This window comes from Saccopteryx leptura, chromosome 2, assembly GCF_036850995.1.
Source record: "Saccopteryx leptura isolate mSacLep1 chromosome 2, mSacLep1_pri_phased_curated, whole genome shotgun sequence".
Lineage (NCBI taxonomy): Eukaryota > Metazoa > Chordata > Mammalia > Chiroptera > Emballonuridae > Saccopteryx > Saccopteryx leptura.
The window spans coordinates 238,405,231-238,423,079 of NC_089504.1; the positions used below are offsets into that span (position 1 = coordinate 238,405,231).

The 17,849-nt window shown below is 44.3% G+C and overlaps 1 protein-coding gene across 5 annotated transcripts in view; it reads left to right on the forward strand.

Moving 5' to 3' along the window:
• CIT (citron rho-interacting serine/threonine kinase) overlaps window positions 1-17,849 on the forward strand; it is a 166,008-nt gene that overhangs the window by 126,332 nt on the left and 21,827 nt on the right. For 3 of the 5 annotated variants that reach the window (XM_066370788.1, XM_066370789.1, XM_066370790.1), the window contains exons 24-31: window positions 3,180-3,377; window positions 4,058-4,251; window positions 4,949-5,084; window positions 8,547-8,651; window positions 15,129-15,269; window positions 15,441-15,548; window positions 17,210-17,372; window positions 17,640-17,804. In XM_066370788.1, coding sequence (XP_066226885.1) covers window positions 3,180-3,377; window positions 4,058-4,251; window positions 4,949-5,084; window positions 8,547-8,651; window positions 15,129-15,269; window positions 15,441-15,548; window positions 17,210-17,372; window positions 17,640-17,804 — 1,210 coding nt within the window. The remainder of the gene's footprint in view (window positions 1-3,179; window positions 3,378-4,057; window positions 4,252-4,948; window positions 5,085-8,546; window positions 8,652-15,128; window positions 15,270-15,440; window positions 15,549-17,209; window positions 17,373-17,639; window positions 17,805-17,849) is intronic. The other 2 variants (XM_066370791.1, XM_066370792.1) reach the window with 1 other exon arrangement.

Below are 17,849 nucleotides of genomic sequence, written 5' to 3' on the forward strand. Positions count from 1 at the left end.
TAGGTGGGAGAGGGCAGCATCTATTTCTCAGAACTGGGAGGTTTGCACCAAAGCCTTGAAAAGCAACAGATAACCCCAAATAGAGGTGCTTTTTTTTTTTTTTTTTTGACAAACGTTATTTTTTATATCCTGTTTTCTCTTAGAATTGCCCAAGATTTCTTATCTGCAGAAACAGGTCTTTTATTACTGTTAAGATAGAATTGGTCTTTCAGTTTATCTTTATTACCCGCTATCTTTGGAATTGAAAGGTTAACAGACTCTAGAAGATCATTTGCCCTTGATGTGGAGAGAACTCCAGCAACTTGAAACAGAGTCCTAATGTTATGGCTTGGGCAGAAAGAATATAGAAAAAATCTGAATGAATTAAAATGATGAGTGCTTGGGTGCTTCACACAAACACATCATCCATCTCTTGTCCAATAGGAAAATAGAGACAATGACAAAACATAGAATCAGCAATCACAAGCTGTAAATAGAAATCAGGGACATAAGACACTGTCCCCCACCTCCGAAAACTGGATGACAACAGTGTAATAGGACCCTTCCTGCTCCAGTGGGCCCATCTATAGTGAAGTGAGGGTAACAATCTTGGCACCTCATTGACATTTTGGAAGTGTTTTTTCTTGAACAATTTGTAATTTGATTTTGGGAGAAAGAGAAGATGTGGCAGCAATGGATTCCTAACAATTTGCATTTCTTTTCCTAACTCTCAAAGGAAGTGGCCAAAGGCTTCAGTCTGTCTCCAGTTGGCAAGGAAATTACTTTGGTAATATGTATATCCTTATGTGAACAAATCTTCTGTAGTCTTTTCTTCCTGGGAGCCACCATTGTAATCTTTACCACGATGCATCATCTTGGTCATTGATTTTTATCCTTTGTGCTTTACACGGCACGTTAAGGTGGAATAGGAGGCAAGAGAATCCAAAACATTTGAACAATAGGAACAGAGGTTAGTGAATATAGTATGTATCTCCATGTTACAGTTGGAGAAACCAACCCAGTAAAGTTCAGTGTTGCTTTTTTGGGGTTCCTGAATTTATTTTACTGCACAGCTTCCAGGCTACTTTGCCTCAATTTTGTTTTTCTTTGGGAAAGAGGTAGAAGGCAGCATAATAGTTAAATGGAGACATTTGCAGTCTAGTATGAAAATTATCTTAAGGAGTGAGTTTACTACATATCGGAAGGAGACTAGCTGAGCTATTAGGCATTGTTTATTCATTATCTATGGTTTTAGGAGATTTAACCAGGTCACAGAAAGGGTGCGACAGGGATCCCTATGAGGCATAACTGCCTACTGGGAATGACAAATCAGCAATGTTTTCCAGTCTTTTCTTCCCTGATGAAGAAGGAGTTTCAGCCAAGAACCTGGCCCCATAACCTTTATTCCCCCTTTAGTGTTTGACAGTGTGCTTCAAACCAGTACATTAGGAACTAAAATGCCCTCTGACATTACAATACAAATTCCTAGACCACTTAACAGGGGTCCCCAAACTTTTTACACAGGGGGCCAGTTCACTGTCCCTCAGACCGTTGGAGGGCTGCCACATACAGTGCTCCTCTCACTGACCACCAGTGAAAGAGGTGCCCCTTCCAGAAGGGGGGGTGGTGGATAAATGGCCTCAGGGGGTCGCATGCGGCCAGCAGGCCGCGGTTTGGGGATGCCTGACTTACTACATTAAAAGTCTACCAGCTCAGTTAACAAAATGAGTAGCTGTGTTTTCTGAGCCACATTGCACAAATGTATGTACTTGATGCCCGATTTCTATATGCCTGGGAAGATGTTTTCTTTTTTCATTTATTTATATTTTTAGATTTTATTTATTCATTTTAGAGAGAGGAGACAGAGAGAGAGAGAGAAGGGAGGGAGGAGCAGAAAGCATCAACTCCCATATGTCCATATGTGCCTTGACTAGGGAAGCCTGGGGTTTTGAACCGGCGACCTCAGCGTTCCAGGTCGGTGCTTTTATCCACTGTGCCACTGCAGGTTAGGTGATATTTTCTTTTTTTAATTGCTAATCAAAGATGTTTAAAATAGGGAATTAGTCATGGAAACAGTGTTAACATTTCATAAGCTAACTCTAAGTTTGAAAATTGGAAATAATTAATAACCATAGGCTTAAAGGCACTTCCTTTTAATTCACATCTTTTTGTTATACAAAATTTAATTTACTGCCTGTGTGCCTCATTCCAACTATTATGAGAAAATTGGCCTGAAACTTCTAAAGTATTGTATTAATGCCCTTTGCAAGTGCTGAAACCAAGCCTCAGCGAAGAGGAAGAAATCTAAAAGCGCCGAGATTGAAGTCATTCTGCCACTGAGCAGAGAAATAATTTAGCAAAACCTGATTAAATCTCTCTCAATAAAATGACAATTTTATATACATCTCTTCCCATTTTCTGATAGCTAACTGTATAATAAAAATCATTAAAGTGATGCCGTAGTACAATTCTGTATTTTCAGGATTACTCTGAGCTTTCCTGTAGTTTTTTTTTTTTTACGCTTTAACATGAATTTGAATATATTGCCTGAGATATTATTAAAATAACTCTCAATGTCCTTCACCCAGTCTTCCTCGATAAGAACTTTCTTTTGCTTTCCAAGACCGTCTCCAATGATAAACTCCTATAGACGGAGTCGTGGGCATTTCAGCTTAATTAGCTGATTGTGAGAGACCCAGTCCAGTCTTCATTCCTTTTTCCTCCATTTGCATTTTCCACATTATGTAGGGTGGGGCAAAAGTAGTTTTACAGTTGCTTGTATGGGAACTAATACAATATTTAATATGTAATAATACAAGATTACATTGTTTCACGTGCTCCCAACTGTAAACCTGCTTTTGCCCCACCCTCGATTACTGTCCATGAACTAGATCTCATTTAAAGTTGCCCCTTCTGTATGGCCTTCACTTCTGATTGATCTGCCTCTGCCATGTTCTCCCAATGAGTCCTTCATTAGAAGGAAACGGAGGCTCTTTTCCTACCACAGCGTGCGTGTCTGAGTGCTCAGTGTGCGGGCGCAGGAGCTGGAGTTTGTTTGGCTCTGGGGGTTGGATGGGAAAACGGGAGCCACCCGCTGATTTCCGGAGCGATGCAGCTTCAGAAGTCTGTGGCTACAGAAGCAATTTCCCACTGAAAACTGACTTGGTGTGATGTGAAGCCAGATCCCTTTTATCTTTTAGGTAATCACAGACCTGGAGGAGCAGCTAAACCAGCTGACAGAGGACAACGCAGAGCTCAACAACCAAAATTTCTACTTGTCCAAACAACTCGATGAGGCTTCCGGTGCTAGCGATGAGATAGTGCAGCTGCGAAGTGAGGTGGACCACCTCCGCCGTGAGATCACAGAGCGGGAGATGCAGCTCACCAGCCAGAAGCAAGTAAGGCCGGTAAACAGTGTCACACGGCCCTCAGCCCCTTTACATTTTACTTGTATTTTACTGACGTGTAGAGAGAGAGGAAAGGGGAAAGGAAGAGAGAGAAACATCGATTTGATGTTCTGCTTATTTCTGCATTCACTGGCTGATTCTTGTATGGGCCCTGACCTGGGATCAAACCTGCAATCTTGGCGTATGTTCCAACCAGCTGAGGTACCCAGCCAGGGTGAGCCTCTTTAGATTAGAGGGAGTTCCTGGTGCATCTCTCCCTACGGTTCCAAGACTGAGCCTGTTTAGTAAATGGACTTTTTTTTTTTTATAATCAGGTCTGTGTTTTGAAGGTTTGGGGTTTTAAAAGTGGCTTTTGAAAGTATGTAGTTCTTCATTTGGATTTTTAAAAATTGAAAATAAAATACACTGCTCTGGGAGGCTAGTATGAGCCCCTTGGTTTTCAAGCATGGCCTCCTTGCTCTGGCCTTGCTTTATTCCTGCCTATACGATGGTGGCAGAAATGGTCCTTCATCCAAGTCCTGTCCAGTCCCCTTGGTGGGTAGAAGAAAGAGTTAAACTGTATTTCAGTCTGTAGTGAGGAACTTGTGCTTTTCTGAAACTGATCCAACAAAAGTAACATCCAGGACATCCTCATTTGATACAAGGCACAACTCAGTGGTACTGATTTGCAGACGATGGAGGCTCTGAAGACCACCTGCACGATGCTGGAGGAGCAGGTCATGGACCTGGAGGCGCTGAACGATGAGCTGCTGGAGAAGGAGCGGCAGTGGGAGGCCTGGCGGAGTGTCCTTGGGGACGAGAAGTCCCAGTTTGAGTGTCGGGTTCGGGAGCTACAGAGGATGCTGGACACTGAGAAACAGAGCAGGTGGGACTTTCTGTTTGCAGAAGGCCGGTGACAGGTGACTATAGCGGGATCACCTGAGAGTTATGAACAGAGTGACCAATTGTCCCAGCTTGCCCAGGACTGAGAACTTTCCTGGGACAAGAGACTTAGTGCTAAAGCTCTTGGGCAAACCAGGATGGGTTGGTCACCCTCGTTATAACTGTGGTTAGTGTCACTTGGAGTCCATGACCTTAGCTGGTGTCCATTTACCCTATGGAGAGAACTGGGAATCAGAGCAGGGCAAATGTCTCAGTGCTTTCTTCCCAGAAACTCTCTCCTCAGGTATGCGACCATGTAGCAAGACCATCACCATTTTAACCCAAGTCGTGGGTAATGCTTGTCTTCCCTCACTGGGACCTCATTCCATTTCTCCTCCCGTGGGAGGCTGTGACAGTTTTGACACATCTCATTCAGCCCAGTTGCTTTTGGAAAAATGCCCTTTCCCTTTCAGCCTTTCCAAGCGACTACTCCTAGGAACTTTACTTTTTAAGAGTATTTTTACCCAAGGCCTAAAGTGGGTCAGCTTAAAGCAAGACAGTTTGGAACTGGGAATCGGGTTTGGGCATCTGTCCAGCCTGCAGCCTGTTTGGTTGCTTATCAGGACCAGAGGTGGGCCTGCATGCTCTCTCCAGATCGATGATGACAGGGCTTCTGAGAGTGGGCTGTGATTCTCTGGCAGGGCGAGGGCCGACCAGCGGATCACTGAGTCGCGCCAGGTGGTGGAGCTGGCCGTGAAGGAGCACAAGGCCGAGATTCTCGCTCTGCAGCAGGCTCTCAAAGAGCAGAAGCTGAAAGCCGAGAGCCTTTCCGACAAGGTCAGTGCCTGTCCCTTCTGTGTTGTTATTTATTTGTTGTTGTTTTTTTAATTTTCCCATTGATTTAAGAAGAGGAGAAGGAGAGAGAAAGAGAGAAGCATCAACCCATTGTCCCACTTTTTAGTTGTGCACTTTTTGGTTGCTTCTTGTGTGTGCCCTGAGTGGGGATCGAACCCGTGATCTTGGTGCACTGGGGTGCTCTATCTCTGAGCTACCTGGCCAGGGCCCCTTCTGCCTTTTAGGAAAACGTTCTCATTTCATTCTTTTATTTTTATTTATTTGTTTTTTTTAGAGAGAGACAGACAGGGACAGACAGGAAGGGAGAGAGATGAGAAGCACCAACTCATAGTTGTGGCACTTCAGTTGTTCATTGATTGCTTCTCACACGTGCGTTGACTGCGTGGAACAGGGGGACTTGACCTGAGCCAGTGACCTTTGGGCTCAACTCAGTGACCATGGAATTATGTCTATGATTTCTATGCTCAAGCTAGCGACCTTGGGGTTTCGAACCTGGGTCCTCAGCATCCCTGGCCAACACTCTATCCACTGTGCAACCACCTGGTCAGGCTTATTTCCTTTTTTTTAGAAAGCGTGCCTGAAAAATATTCAGACGCAATTTATGATCAATACAGGGGTGGGCAAAAGTATGTTTATAGTTGTTTGAGTGGGAAAATATATAATACAAGAATAAACTGTTTTATGTTCTCATAACTATCAGCCTACTTTGCCAACCCATGTCTATGTCATAAACTTGCATTAGCTCATTCCATGAAGTCCCATAGTTATGTGTCACTGTTGGACATCCTTGGTTGGCAATTAGTGTGAGTGGGTGTGCTGGGCACTAGGGTATCACAGTCAGTGACTTCTTAACATGTCCCTGTCTGGGTCCCTGAGGTCCAATCTGGGCACACAATTCTCATTTTCTCGCACTTGATTTCTAGAAGGCTTTATGGATTTAATGTTGAGCATCCTCGGGGAGTGCTTAATGGCAAGGACTAATGCTCACTCCATCTCTGCAATAATAGGCATCTCAGTCTGTCTGTGTTCCACGTCCAGGGACAGGATAGGATCTGATAACAGTGCAGGTCCTCAGTATTTCACATTGGAAGTATGTGTGTTCTGTCCACATAGCCCTCCATGTTATATTTACAGAGTGGTATATCCATATTTTGGATATTTTATCTAATAGTCTTGAAAGAGGTTTAGAATAGGTGCTTCAATGTTACAGATAACAGATTCGGAGATCAGAAAAATTTTATGGATACTCAAAGACACACTTTTTCACACACAAATAATATAAAGTCATCTGAATTTTGTATTTTATATAACCCTTTGTTATTTCATGATTATGAAAGGAATTATTTGGGGTCATTATGGAAGGTATAGAAACCACTGAAAATAAAAAATGACAGTCCGTCACCAATGTTATATTGATGAATTTATTTGTATTCTTTTCTCTGCATGATATATTTTATGCATACACACATATTTATAAATTTAGGTTTCTTACTATAGAAACAGCTTACAGCTTCACATCTTTTTTTTTTTTTAAACATCACATAACTAGGAGCTTTGTTTTTGAATTATTAATGGAGGTACCTTTTTTTTTTTTTTTTTTTTTTTTTTTTTGTATTTTTCTGAAGCTGGAAACGGGGAGAGACAGTCAGACAGACTCCCACATGTGCCCGACCGGGATCCACCGGGCACGCCCACCAGGGGACGACGTTCTGCCCACCAGGGGGTGATGCTCTGCCCCTCCAGGGTGTCGCTCTGTCGCGACCAGAGCCACTCTAGCGCCTGGGGCAGAGGCTAAGGAGCCATCCCCAGCGCCCGGGCCATCTTTGCTCCAATGGAGCCTTGCTGCGGGAGGGGAAGAGAGAGACAGAGAGGAAGGAGAGGGGGAGGGGTGGAGAAGCAGATGGGCACTTCTCCTGTGTGCCCTGGCTGGGAATCGAACCCAGGACCTCTGCACGCCAGGCCGACGCTCTACCATGGAGCCAACCGGCCAGGGCCTGGAGGTACCTATTTTAATCATTCCACTTGTGTTGGAAATTTGAGCTTCTTCCAATTTTTTTGTTATTATAACTAACAGTGATGAACATAAATCTTTATGGACATCCATGACTATTTTCTCACCGAATTTTATACAAATATAATGATTAGTCTAGGCCAGTGGTCAGCAAACTCATTAGTCAACAGAGCCAAATAACAACAGTACAAGGATTGAAATTTCTTTTGAGAGCCAAATTTTTTAAACTTAAACTGTATCGTTAGGTACATTCCTTATCTAGGTAGTGCCTGCACCTGGTATTTTGTGGAAGAGCCACACTCAAGGGGCCAAAGAGCCTCATGTGGCTCATGAGCCATGGTTTGCCCACCACTGGTCTAGGTTAGAGTTTGTCACTCAAGAATAGTCCTGAATTCCCTGACACTGGCTTACTATTTTTTTAACCATGATGAAAATAAATATGTTATTTAGAGATAAGTGAACCTTTCTGTGTTTAACTTGAAGAGTACTTTTTTTCCCCTATTTGACTTCTTAAAATATTCTGTAGCAAAGTCTTACCCTTCCTTTAAGACTCTAAACATTCTGATACCATCTTTTCTCGATGACTGGTAATTCAGGATGAATTCCTTTTCTCCCTATTTCTTATCAAAATTAATATCTTATTGCCTGACTGATAGTGGCACATTGGATAGAATGTTGACCTGGGACTCTGAAGTCCCAGGTTTGAAACCCCAAGGTCACTAGACTGAGCGTGGGCTCACCAGCTTGAGTGCGGGGTCACTGGCTTGAGTGTGGGATCATCAAAATGATCCCAAGGTCATTGGTTTGAGCAAGGGGTCACTCAAATAAGGGCTTGGCCAGGGCCCCCTGTCAAGGCATGTTTGAAAAGCAATCAGTGACCAACTAAAATGCTGCAACTATGAGTTGATGCTTCTCCCTTCCTGTCTCTCTCTTTCTCTCTCTCTCTCTCTCTCTCTCAAAAAAACATCTTACAAAGCAGTCTCGTTGTGTACCTGTCTAGTTATGGGCCCCTCTCTGCCTTTGTGACTTGATGTAATGTCCTTGAGAGAGCTCATTCATCCTTTTATCCCCAAAGCCCCTGATATTACCCTGTGTAAGTAATAAGTGTTCAGCATATTGGATATTATGTAATTCAGCCACAGCATGTCAGATAAATAAATTCTTCAGTAGTCATTCTCATAGAACTTGTCACAGCTATATATATATATATATATATGACCCACCCCTGACAAGTAATTCCAATCCTCATGGAAATGACCTATCTGAGGCTTATCCCTGACATGGACTTTTGTGGTATACTTCTAAAAAACAATATGTTCTAACCTCTAGACTTGATTATTCTTTACATGTGAAAGTTTGTGGATATTTGCAAAAGTCATTAAAATCCAGTATTCCTAAATGCGTGTTCACGGTTAATTTTTCCAAACATCCAGCTCAATGACCTGGAGAAGAAACATGCCATGCTTGAAATGAACGCCCGAAGTTTACAGCAGAAGCTGGAGACGGAACGTGAGCTCAAGCAGAGGCTCCTGGAGGAGGTAAGTGTTCGTACCCGTTAACTAGAGCCAGGCCAGGTTTTGAAAGTGAAAATTTGTAGTGCTCTAGTGGACAGGTTTCAATCAGATGTTAAATTTTTTTTTTAAATGTTTCTTCTTTCAATCTCTCTTTTTTTTTTTTTTTTACAGAGACAGTCAGAGAGAGGGACAGACAGGAACTTAGAGATGAGAAGCATCAATCATTAGTTTTTCATTGCGCATTGCAACACCTTTAGTTGTTCATTGATTGCTTTCTCATATGTGCCTTGACCGTGGGCCTTCAGCAGACCAAGTAACCCCTTGCTGGAGCCAGCGACCTTGGGTCCAAGCTGGTGAGCTTTTGCTCAAACCAGATGAGCCCGCGCTCAAGCTGGCAACCTCGGGGTCTCGAACCTGGGTCCTCAACATCTCAGTCTGATGCTCTATCCACTGTGCCACCGCCTGGTCAGGCCAGATGTTAAAATTTTGTGATTAGAATTTTCACAGAAGAGTAAGGTAGTCACTTAATATGTTCTTGAAGGTATTTAACATGTTAAAAAGCATGTGTCAGGAAGGCCAGCAGTTTTTGCTCATTTGGGTCCTCCTGCACGATGCTTAACAGAATGTCGAGCCCATGGTATGTGCCCATTGGAAGTTTATTGAATATGTGGGTGAGTGAATATTGAGTTAAATTGTTCTTAATATCCAAAGTATATTAAGTTTTCAAGCTGATAGAGCATCTATGCAAATGAGCTTTGTGCACAGGATTTGATCAGATTATGCTGAGTACAAAATTTCATGAAGACTTTTGAACATTTTGTTAATTCAATTAAAAAAAATTATGCCTTGCTTTTGAGACATAAAATGAAAAGCAAATCTCTTAAACCCGTTCCTTATGCTATTCCCTTTACTTTTTAGCAGAAATCTGAAAATTGCTAATTAAAGTAGTAACTACTTTCCACTTCCAAGCAAAGCCCTCTGTGTTGTACCTCTAATGATTCTGCTTTGTTCATTAGAATTGACCAACCAGGACAAATGCAGGGTATGAAGATATTTAACAAAAAGTTGGACTCCAAGTGTGTTCTGTTTAACCAGATTGCCTGTTCTGCTTAGTTGAGGTTAAATTGTGCTACTCAGAGCTCCCAAGGGAGCTCTGCTGGTAGAAGTAATATCACTATGCTATTAGGTGTGAAAAATTTGACAATTTTGCAGGTGAATATGGAATGTGTGATAGACTAGTACTTTATAAAATATGAGTGGGACTTTGGGAGGGATCAGGAGACGGCTGGTCACCACCAGCCACAACAGTGTGAATGTGCTTAGTGCCACTGGCCTGCACACTGAAAAATGGTTAAAATGTTAGATGTTATGTGATGTATATTTTGCCACATAAAACATTTAAATAAAATTAATTACATGTATGGGTGGAAAGCTTATTAAAGACAGCACTAAGAACACTATAGTAGAAATTCAAGTCTGCCTAGTGGCCAAATAGAGAATTATGATCTTTTATCTGCAATGAATAGGCATTGTCCCGCTTTAGGCACATGTTGGAAACAGAGAACAGAAATAATCAGTGATGTCGCCTGTCCTATTTTCCTTCTGAGGAAGGAGAGTTGGCTCTGACAGCTCAATGCTTTGGTCCAAGGTTACATGGTGAGTCAGTGACAGTGCTGGGAATAGAATGGATCCTGATTCAGTCCCCTCGTTCTCACTTCTAAACCGCACGAGGACATTGCCAGTTTCCCAGCCTGTACCTCATGGGTAGGTTTTTGAGCACTGACATCTGGCTGACAATGAGTTTGAGGCAGATGTCACTGACAGTTGAAACCATTATGAAACATAGAATGATTTTTATTGTCCAGAATGGGGCTAGGATCCTTGGTTGTGGTATGCACCCAGTCAGCATGTGACCAAGGACTTCACCCAGCTGTCCTTGTCATTAGAAACAGACACTTGTCAGTGGGGCCAGAGTCAGAGTCTCAGAGCTGGAAAGAATTTTTATGTGTCATCTAGTTCCAATTGTCAGCACTTGCACCACTGTTCCCTTTATCTGTGGCCTTGGAAGCTTTTTCAACATGACCCTTTACAACTGCTGTTCGTCTGTTTGAAGTAATGCCAGAGATAAAAATCCATTTGCTAATTCGGTCAAATTAATTTCCTTTCCGGGGTAGAGAGTTCCCTACCCAACATTCTTCACAGTTGGGTCTCATTGAACCTCAGTCTAAATAACAGTGACTATGGATATCCCAACCCATTTTTCCACCAACTCTAATTCTTATGGAATTTTTCTAATTTTGAACTAAAGCCTATCTCTTCCACCCATTGTTTCTATTAGGTTGAAACACTTGCAAATGAGAGAGTAGTCTGATATTTTCAACCAAAATAGCAGATTGATATTGATTACTTGATTATTAACAAAAACAACTAATGTTTAATTAGCACTTACTATATGCCAGTTGCCTTTCTGAGTACTTTACATGAATTGACTCATAGTTTTGTGACATTTCTATGAGGGAATTACTTTTATTGTCTCTGTGATAGTCATTTAGATATCCAAGTTGCTCTCCCACTTCAAATCACCTTGCCTTTTCTAAACGAAACATTTCAAGTTTGCAGTCTTCTTTTCTGGTTGATTTATCTTTCCAAAGAGAGTTTCTAGGAGTCCATGTGGTCTGAACAGCCCAGAATACAGTGGGCCATCTCCACCTCCCTTCAGGACTGTAACCCTCTGCCAGTGACCTGGGCTCTTGCGTAGTTCTACCCTGTCACTGATAACCCTTGGCCCTCTTAAGTCAGCACTTCCCACAGAATTTTGTTTTGACATCATTTTGTTCTGTATTTATTCAGTTGAAGTTTCCTAAAATACCACTTTATTGAACTTTCTCTTACTAGTTTTCATCCATTCTTCCAGCCATCAGGGTTGTTACATGCTCTGGTGTCTGTCATCCAGAGCATGTGTCATGCTTCCTCACAGTCTCATGTTACCCTTGTAAAATTGTTGGACAGACCTAGCACATAACTAAAACCTTCTTTTCAGTCTGACTTACCAGGAATAGCCTCTATTTACCTCTCTCTGGGAAGCGGGTAAACTTTTTTTTGTGTGTGTGTGACAGAGAGAGGGACAAATAGGGACAGACAGACAGGAAAGGAGAGAGATGAGAAGCATCAATTTTTCATTGCAGCACCTTAGTTGTTCATTGATTACTTTCTCATATGTGCCTTGACCTTGGGGCTACAGCAGACTGAGTGACCCCTTGCTCGAGCCAGCGACCTTGGGCTCAAGCTTATGAGCTTTGCTCAAACCAGATGAGCCTGTGCTCAAGCTGGCGACCTCGGGGTCTCGAACCTGGGTCTTTGACATCCCAGTCCAACGCTCTATCCGCTGTGTCACCACCTGGTCAGGCGGGTAAATCTTTTTGAAAAACATTTTATTGATCATAAATGTCATTCTTGTTTTCTTAAAAAATAATTAAACTTTTTTATTTTATTAATTTATTTATTAGTGAGAGGAAGGGAGGCAGAGACAGACTCCTACATGTGCCCCGACCGGGATCTACCTGGCAAGCCCACTAGGGGGCAATGCTCTGCCCATCTGGGGCCCTTGCTTGGTTGCAACTGGAGCCATTTTTTAGCACCTGAGGTGGAGGCCATGGAGCCATCATCAATGCCCAGGCCAACTTGGTCTAATCGAGGCATGGCTGCGGGAGGGGAAGAGAGAGAGAGAGAGACGTGAGAGGGGAATGGGGAGGGGAGGAGAAGCAGATGGGCGCTTCTCCTGTGTGCCCTGACTGGAAATCAAACCCGGAACATCCACATGCCAGGCCAATGCTCTACCACTGAGCCAACTGGCCAAGGCAAATTTCTTTTTTTTACTTACTGATTTTAGAGGGGAATGAGAAAGAGAAATATTGATTTGTTGTTCCACTTATTTATGCATTCATGGTTGATTCTTATATGTGCCCTGACTGGGGATTAAACCTGCAACCTTGATGTATTGGAACAATGCTGTAACCAACTGAGCTACCGGGCCAGGGCCATCCTTGTTTTTTATTATGGTAAATAAGCAGTCTGTATCTTGGAAAGCTAAGGGATGGTTGCTGTGTTTATTCCAGAAAAAGGTCTTGGGCCTGGCTGTCATCAGACTCTTGTCCCCTTTCTCTGCTTCCTGCCTAGTAATTAATATTGTCCTAAAAAAGTGGGAGGAAACTAAAGAGGGTAATTTGCAGAAGAAATCACTTGTACTGCAAATAATGGATAGCTCCCTTGAAGAGGTTATCTTAGCTGTTTTTCTTTTTTATTTTCTTTTTAAGTTTTATGTTAGGGGTTTCTGAAGCTTGATTCAGAAATTCCAGGCTGGCCCACAGGCCAGGTGATTTCTGGTTAGTAACTGTCTGTTGCCGTAGGGAGAACTGATGGGGGAGAGGCTAGCAGAGGAGACAGGGATGGGGGGAGAACTGATGGGGGAGAGGCTAGCAGAGGAGGCAGGGATGGGGGAGAACTGATGGGGGAGAGGCTAGTAGAGGAGGCAGGGATGGGGGAGAACTGATGGGGGAGAGGCTAGTAGAGGAGGCAGGGATGGGGGAGAACTGATGGGGAGAGGCTAGCAGAGGAGGCAGGGATGGGGGAGAACTGATGGGGAGAGGCTAGCAGAGGAGGCAGGGATGGGGGAGAACTGATGGGGGAGAGACTAGCAGAGGAGAGGGATGGGGGGAGAACTGATGGGGAGAGGCTAGCAGAGGAGGCAGGGATGGGGGAGAACTGATGGGGAGAGGCTAGCAGAGGAGGCAGGGATGGGGAGAACTAATGGGGGAGAGGCTAGCAGAGGAGGCAGGGATGGGGGAGAACTGATGGGGAGAGGCTAGCAGAGGAGGCAGGGATGGGGGAGAACTGATGGGGAGAGGCTAGCAGAGGAGGCAGGGATGGGGGAGAACTGATGGGGAGAGGCTAGCAGAGGAGGCAGGGATGGGGAGAACTAATGGGGGAGAGGCTAGCAGAGGAGGCAGGGATGGGGGAGAACTGATGGGGAGAGGCTAGCAGAGGAGGCAGGGATGGGGGAGAACTGAGGGGGGAGAGGCTAGCAGAGGAGAGGGATGGGGGGAGAACTGATGGGGAGAGGCTAGCAGAGGAGACAGGGATGGGGGAGAACTGATGGGGAGAGGCTAGCAGAGGAGGCAGGGATGGGAGAGGCAGGTGGGAAAGAGAAGAGAAAGCACCTGAGCTGGATGGAGGGGACAAAGGTGGACAGAGGAGGTAGACAGTACTCAATTCAGTCAGCGCCTGCTATATGCTCAGCACTATACTCACCACACCCCCCAGGGAGGGAAGATGTTACACCTACTTTCAGATGAAGAAACTGAGGCTCTGAGAGGCTGTATGAGCCACCCATGGTCATAGGACTGAGAAGTGTTAATAACAGTATTTGAACCAGGGTCTCTAACATTCCAAAGCCCAGGTTTAGTCCCTTATGCTGTGCTGCCTCAAGGAATCAAGTGCTCCTCAAGAGGAAGGCAGGAAAACAGGTGAAACAGGACAGAGGACCAGCACATTCGGAGCTCCCCAGTAGCTCTCGGCCTGCGGGTCTGAGAACATGGATGTTGCCATTTCTGTCAGAAACACCCATGTGATAGGTGTGGCTCTGCATTAGCTCTCGGTCCTGAAGTCAGCAGAGGGTTGAGGGCCCCTGGGAAGATAGCTTTTGGGCCACAGAAAGTGTGGTTAGACTGTGTAACCCAAGGGTTGGATGAACTCAAGCAGTGTCTTGTCAGGATATCTGTTTGCTCCTGCTTTTTACAAACAGACAAGAGAACCATAGGGCCTGAATCTTTATAGCCTGCCTTCTTTTTCTGGTTAATTTCCATTGCAAAAATTAGAGAGATTTTCAGCATAAAACTATTTCCAATATACTCAATTGAATATATTTTCTGGGTTTTACCAACACTTATACTGAATCTGAGATCTTCCCCTTCCTTCCTCCCCATGCTGTAGAAATATCTCCTATGACTATGGCTGTTTGTGTGCTTGTTGGGGGTCCCTCAGCCTGGAGAGGTGTCCTTTAAGCTAGAAGTGATGTGTTCATTCCCCTCTGCCTGGACAAAGTGATTCCTCCTAATAGCAATTGAGATCTTAAAACCAAAAAATAAGAATAAACTGGAATTTAGTAGTCAGGGCACTAAGTCGAATAGCCTTAGATGCCAACTCCGATGGTTCATACTCTTAAATACCAGAATAGCCTTAGAACTTTGACTGGGGAGGGAGTTTTACCCACCTGGACCTCCTGGTACAGTGACTTGCTGGCCTTCAAAGATTTCTGTGCAAATGCTTTTTAACTGTGCATGCATCATTTTGGAATAGGAGACAGTTGGTAGTTGCGGAATGAGATCATTTCAGAAGCTGAACTCTTGATGCCAGGCCCGAAATTAGTTTGGTATTAGGAGCAGTGTGGGAACTAGTTGCGTTGTGAGTGGTAGCGAGCCTCTCTCTGACCTTTCTTCCCACCAGCAAGCCAAATTACAGCAACAGATGGACCTGCAGAAGAATCACATTTTCCGTCTGACTCAAGGGCTGCAAGAAGCTCTGGATCGGGCTGATCTACTGAAGACGGAAAGGAGTGATCTGGAGTATCAGCTAGAAAACATTCAGGTGAGAACTGGCCAAGGGAATCAACTTAAAAATTGTCTGTGGCGGCAAAGCCTGATGGCTAAGAGCCACCTGGTGAAATGGCCAGTATCTGTACGTTGTCCACTGGTGCCACATTTAAAAGTCTGTACTTCTTTCTAGGTCTGAGGTTATTTTTGTTTTCATGAATTTCAGGTTCTCTATTCTCATGAAAAGGTGAAAATGGAAGGCACTATTTCTCAGCAAACCAAACTCATTGATTTTCTGCAAGCCAAAATGGACCAACCCGCTAAAAAGAAAAAGGTGGGTCGACGTGTTTAGAAAGTGGAGAGTTGACATTTTGCTTGATCATTGTGATTCAGTGAGAGCCACGGCGGTAGATAATCCAAGGAACCTTGAAGCAAACAAAATCGACATTTTCTTATTTTAGGTTGAAATGTAGGTTTTAAGCTAATCAGAATAGGGTTTAAAGGGAGGATATCATTATTGACTCTGTGATAAACTACTTTTATGTTCATGACCTTTAAATTAGTAGCGCCTGTCTCTGTTACAGGAGTGGTTCTTTTTTTTTTCTTCTTCTTTTTTTTTTAAGCTTAAAAAACTGGGGTGGGAATAATAGCAGAGAAAGGTTTACACATAGGTCTCCAAAGGGATTCTCAGTCACGTAAACGGGACTCCAGAGGGCTGTCCCAGTCACAGGCATGGGGCTCTAGAGGGATTATAGGTCACATGTATGGGACTCCAGAAGAGAGTAAAAATCATATGGCCCAGTCCTTTTGATTGGCTCATGAACAAACTCAGACCCAGAGAGCTGAAGTGACCAAGTGACCTGCCTACAGTGCTTGACTGGGCAGTGACACCCTCCCCTGAGTACTGCTCCATCCCTGTAAAGTTGTAGCAGATAAATTAAAAACTAGCCCCCCAAAACCTACCCAAACAAACAACTATGGACAAGGTTTCATATAATATAGATGCACACGGGAAGATTTCTTTTTATAAGCCCAACACATGCTTCCCTGAACCACTGAAGCCCTCCTCCTAGGTCTGGCCAAGTGTTCTCAGTTTGAAAAGGTCTCTAAGAAATTCACCATTGCCTTCCAAAGGCATCCCTATTCTAGAGTAGCAGTGGCAGCATTTTTGCGGGAAGGGCCTCTGAGGATGGGAATGCCTGGGATTGGACTGAAGAGGGCCATTGGCCCCAGTATTCCCGAGGCCCCATTTACAGCAAGGGGATGGGAGCCACATGGGGAAGCTGCCCAATGAGTGGCGCCTGCAGGGGAAGAAGTTTCTTGCATATTGTGTGACTGTTTGTGTTTGTTATGCTTATGATATTAAATCTTCTTTATTTTAACAGTGGACTGTTTTCGGATTATGTCACTTAGTGTAGTTAGGGTGTTTCCATTTTTTTGTTGTTTTTTTTCTTTTCATTATTCTGTTTCCCTTTATTTCTTTTATGTACAACACATGTTTCATTTGCAATTTTTTGAGTAAGCCCCTTGTTTTGACATCATTTTAGCATTCCATTGTGTTTTGCTATTTTTAAAAAAAAAAAAACAAACGCTCATATCTGTTTCTTGTAATTAAGCATCACGAGATAAATTCAAGACAAGAATGATTTCTGAACCATCTCTCCTGACTCCATCTTCCACTTCCATTTTTTGAGGGTAAAGAATCAGGAAATGGCTCTCCTCCTTGGGAATGCTAAGGAAGAGGTGGTGGCAACCCAAGCATCTTTAAACCCTCTCAGTGAAAGCTTGCGCGCCCCCATTTTTTTTTCCCAGCCGGCTGGACGGGCTGTGGCTCAGTCTCCCCCTACCCCCCTTCACATGCCCTTTTTACTAAATCCACTTACAGTGAGTATGCTCCTGGCTTTCGTGATGTGCTCCTCCCAAGTCAGAGTTCCTTTAGCTAGTTTGCAGTGCCAGTTTCCAGGAGTTAGGAGATATCTCTGTTTCCATTGCTAGGGTTTATTTAGTCGACGGAAAGAGGACCCTGCTTTGCCCACACAGGTTCCTCTGCAGTACAATGAGCTGAAGGTGGCTCTGGAGAAGGAGAAGGCTCGCTGTGCAGAGCTAGAGGAAGCCCTCCAGAAGACCCGCATTGAGCTCCGGTCTGCCCGGGAGGAAGGTAGGGGCTCCCAGCTCTGTGCAGAGTGTCAGGACCAATCTCAAGGAGATCGTTCAAGACTAGCTCAGCATCTCTCTGTGGCCCATGAGCTTTCAGTCCAGACATCCCAAGTCTGAAAAATTCATGGCACCCTTGGCATTGCTGATTTGGGCCAATGCATGTCCTTTTGGTTTGGGGTCCTTGAGAGATAGCCCAGGGGCAGTCCTCTTGGCTTGGGCCTCTTGGTAACTTGGCTAACCAAAAGGCGTTGGCCTGCTCTGTCCCCAGCTGCTCACCGGAAAGCCGCAGACCACCCCCACCCGTCTACGCCAGCCACTGCGAGGCAGCAGATCGCCATGTCTGCCATTGTGCGGTCACCCGAGCACCAGCCCAGTGCCATGAGCCTGCTGGCCCCGCCGTCTAGCCGCAGGAAGGAGTCTTCGACCCCAGAGGGTACGGTCTCAGCTGTTGGACTTCTTTAAGGCTAGACTCCCTAGG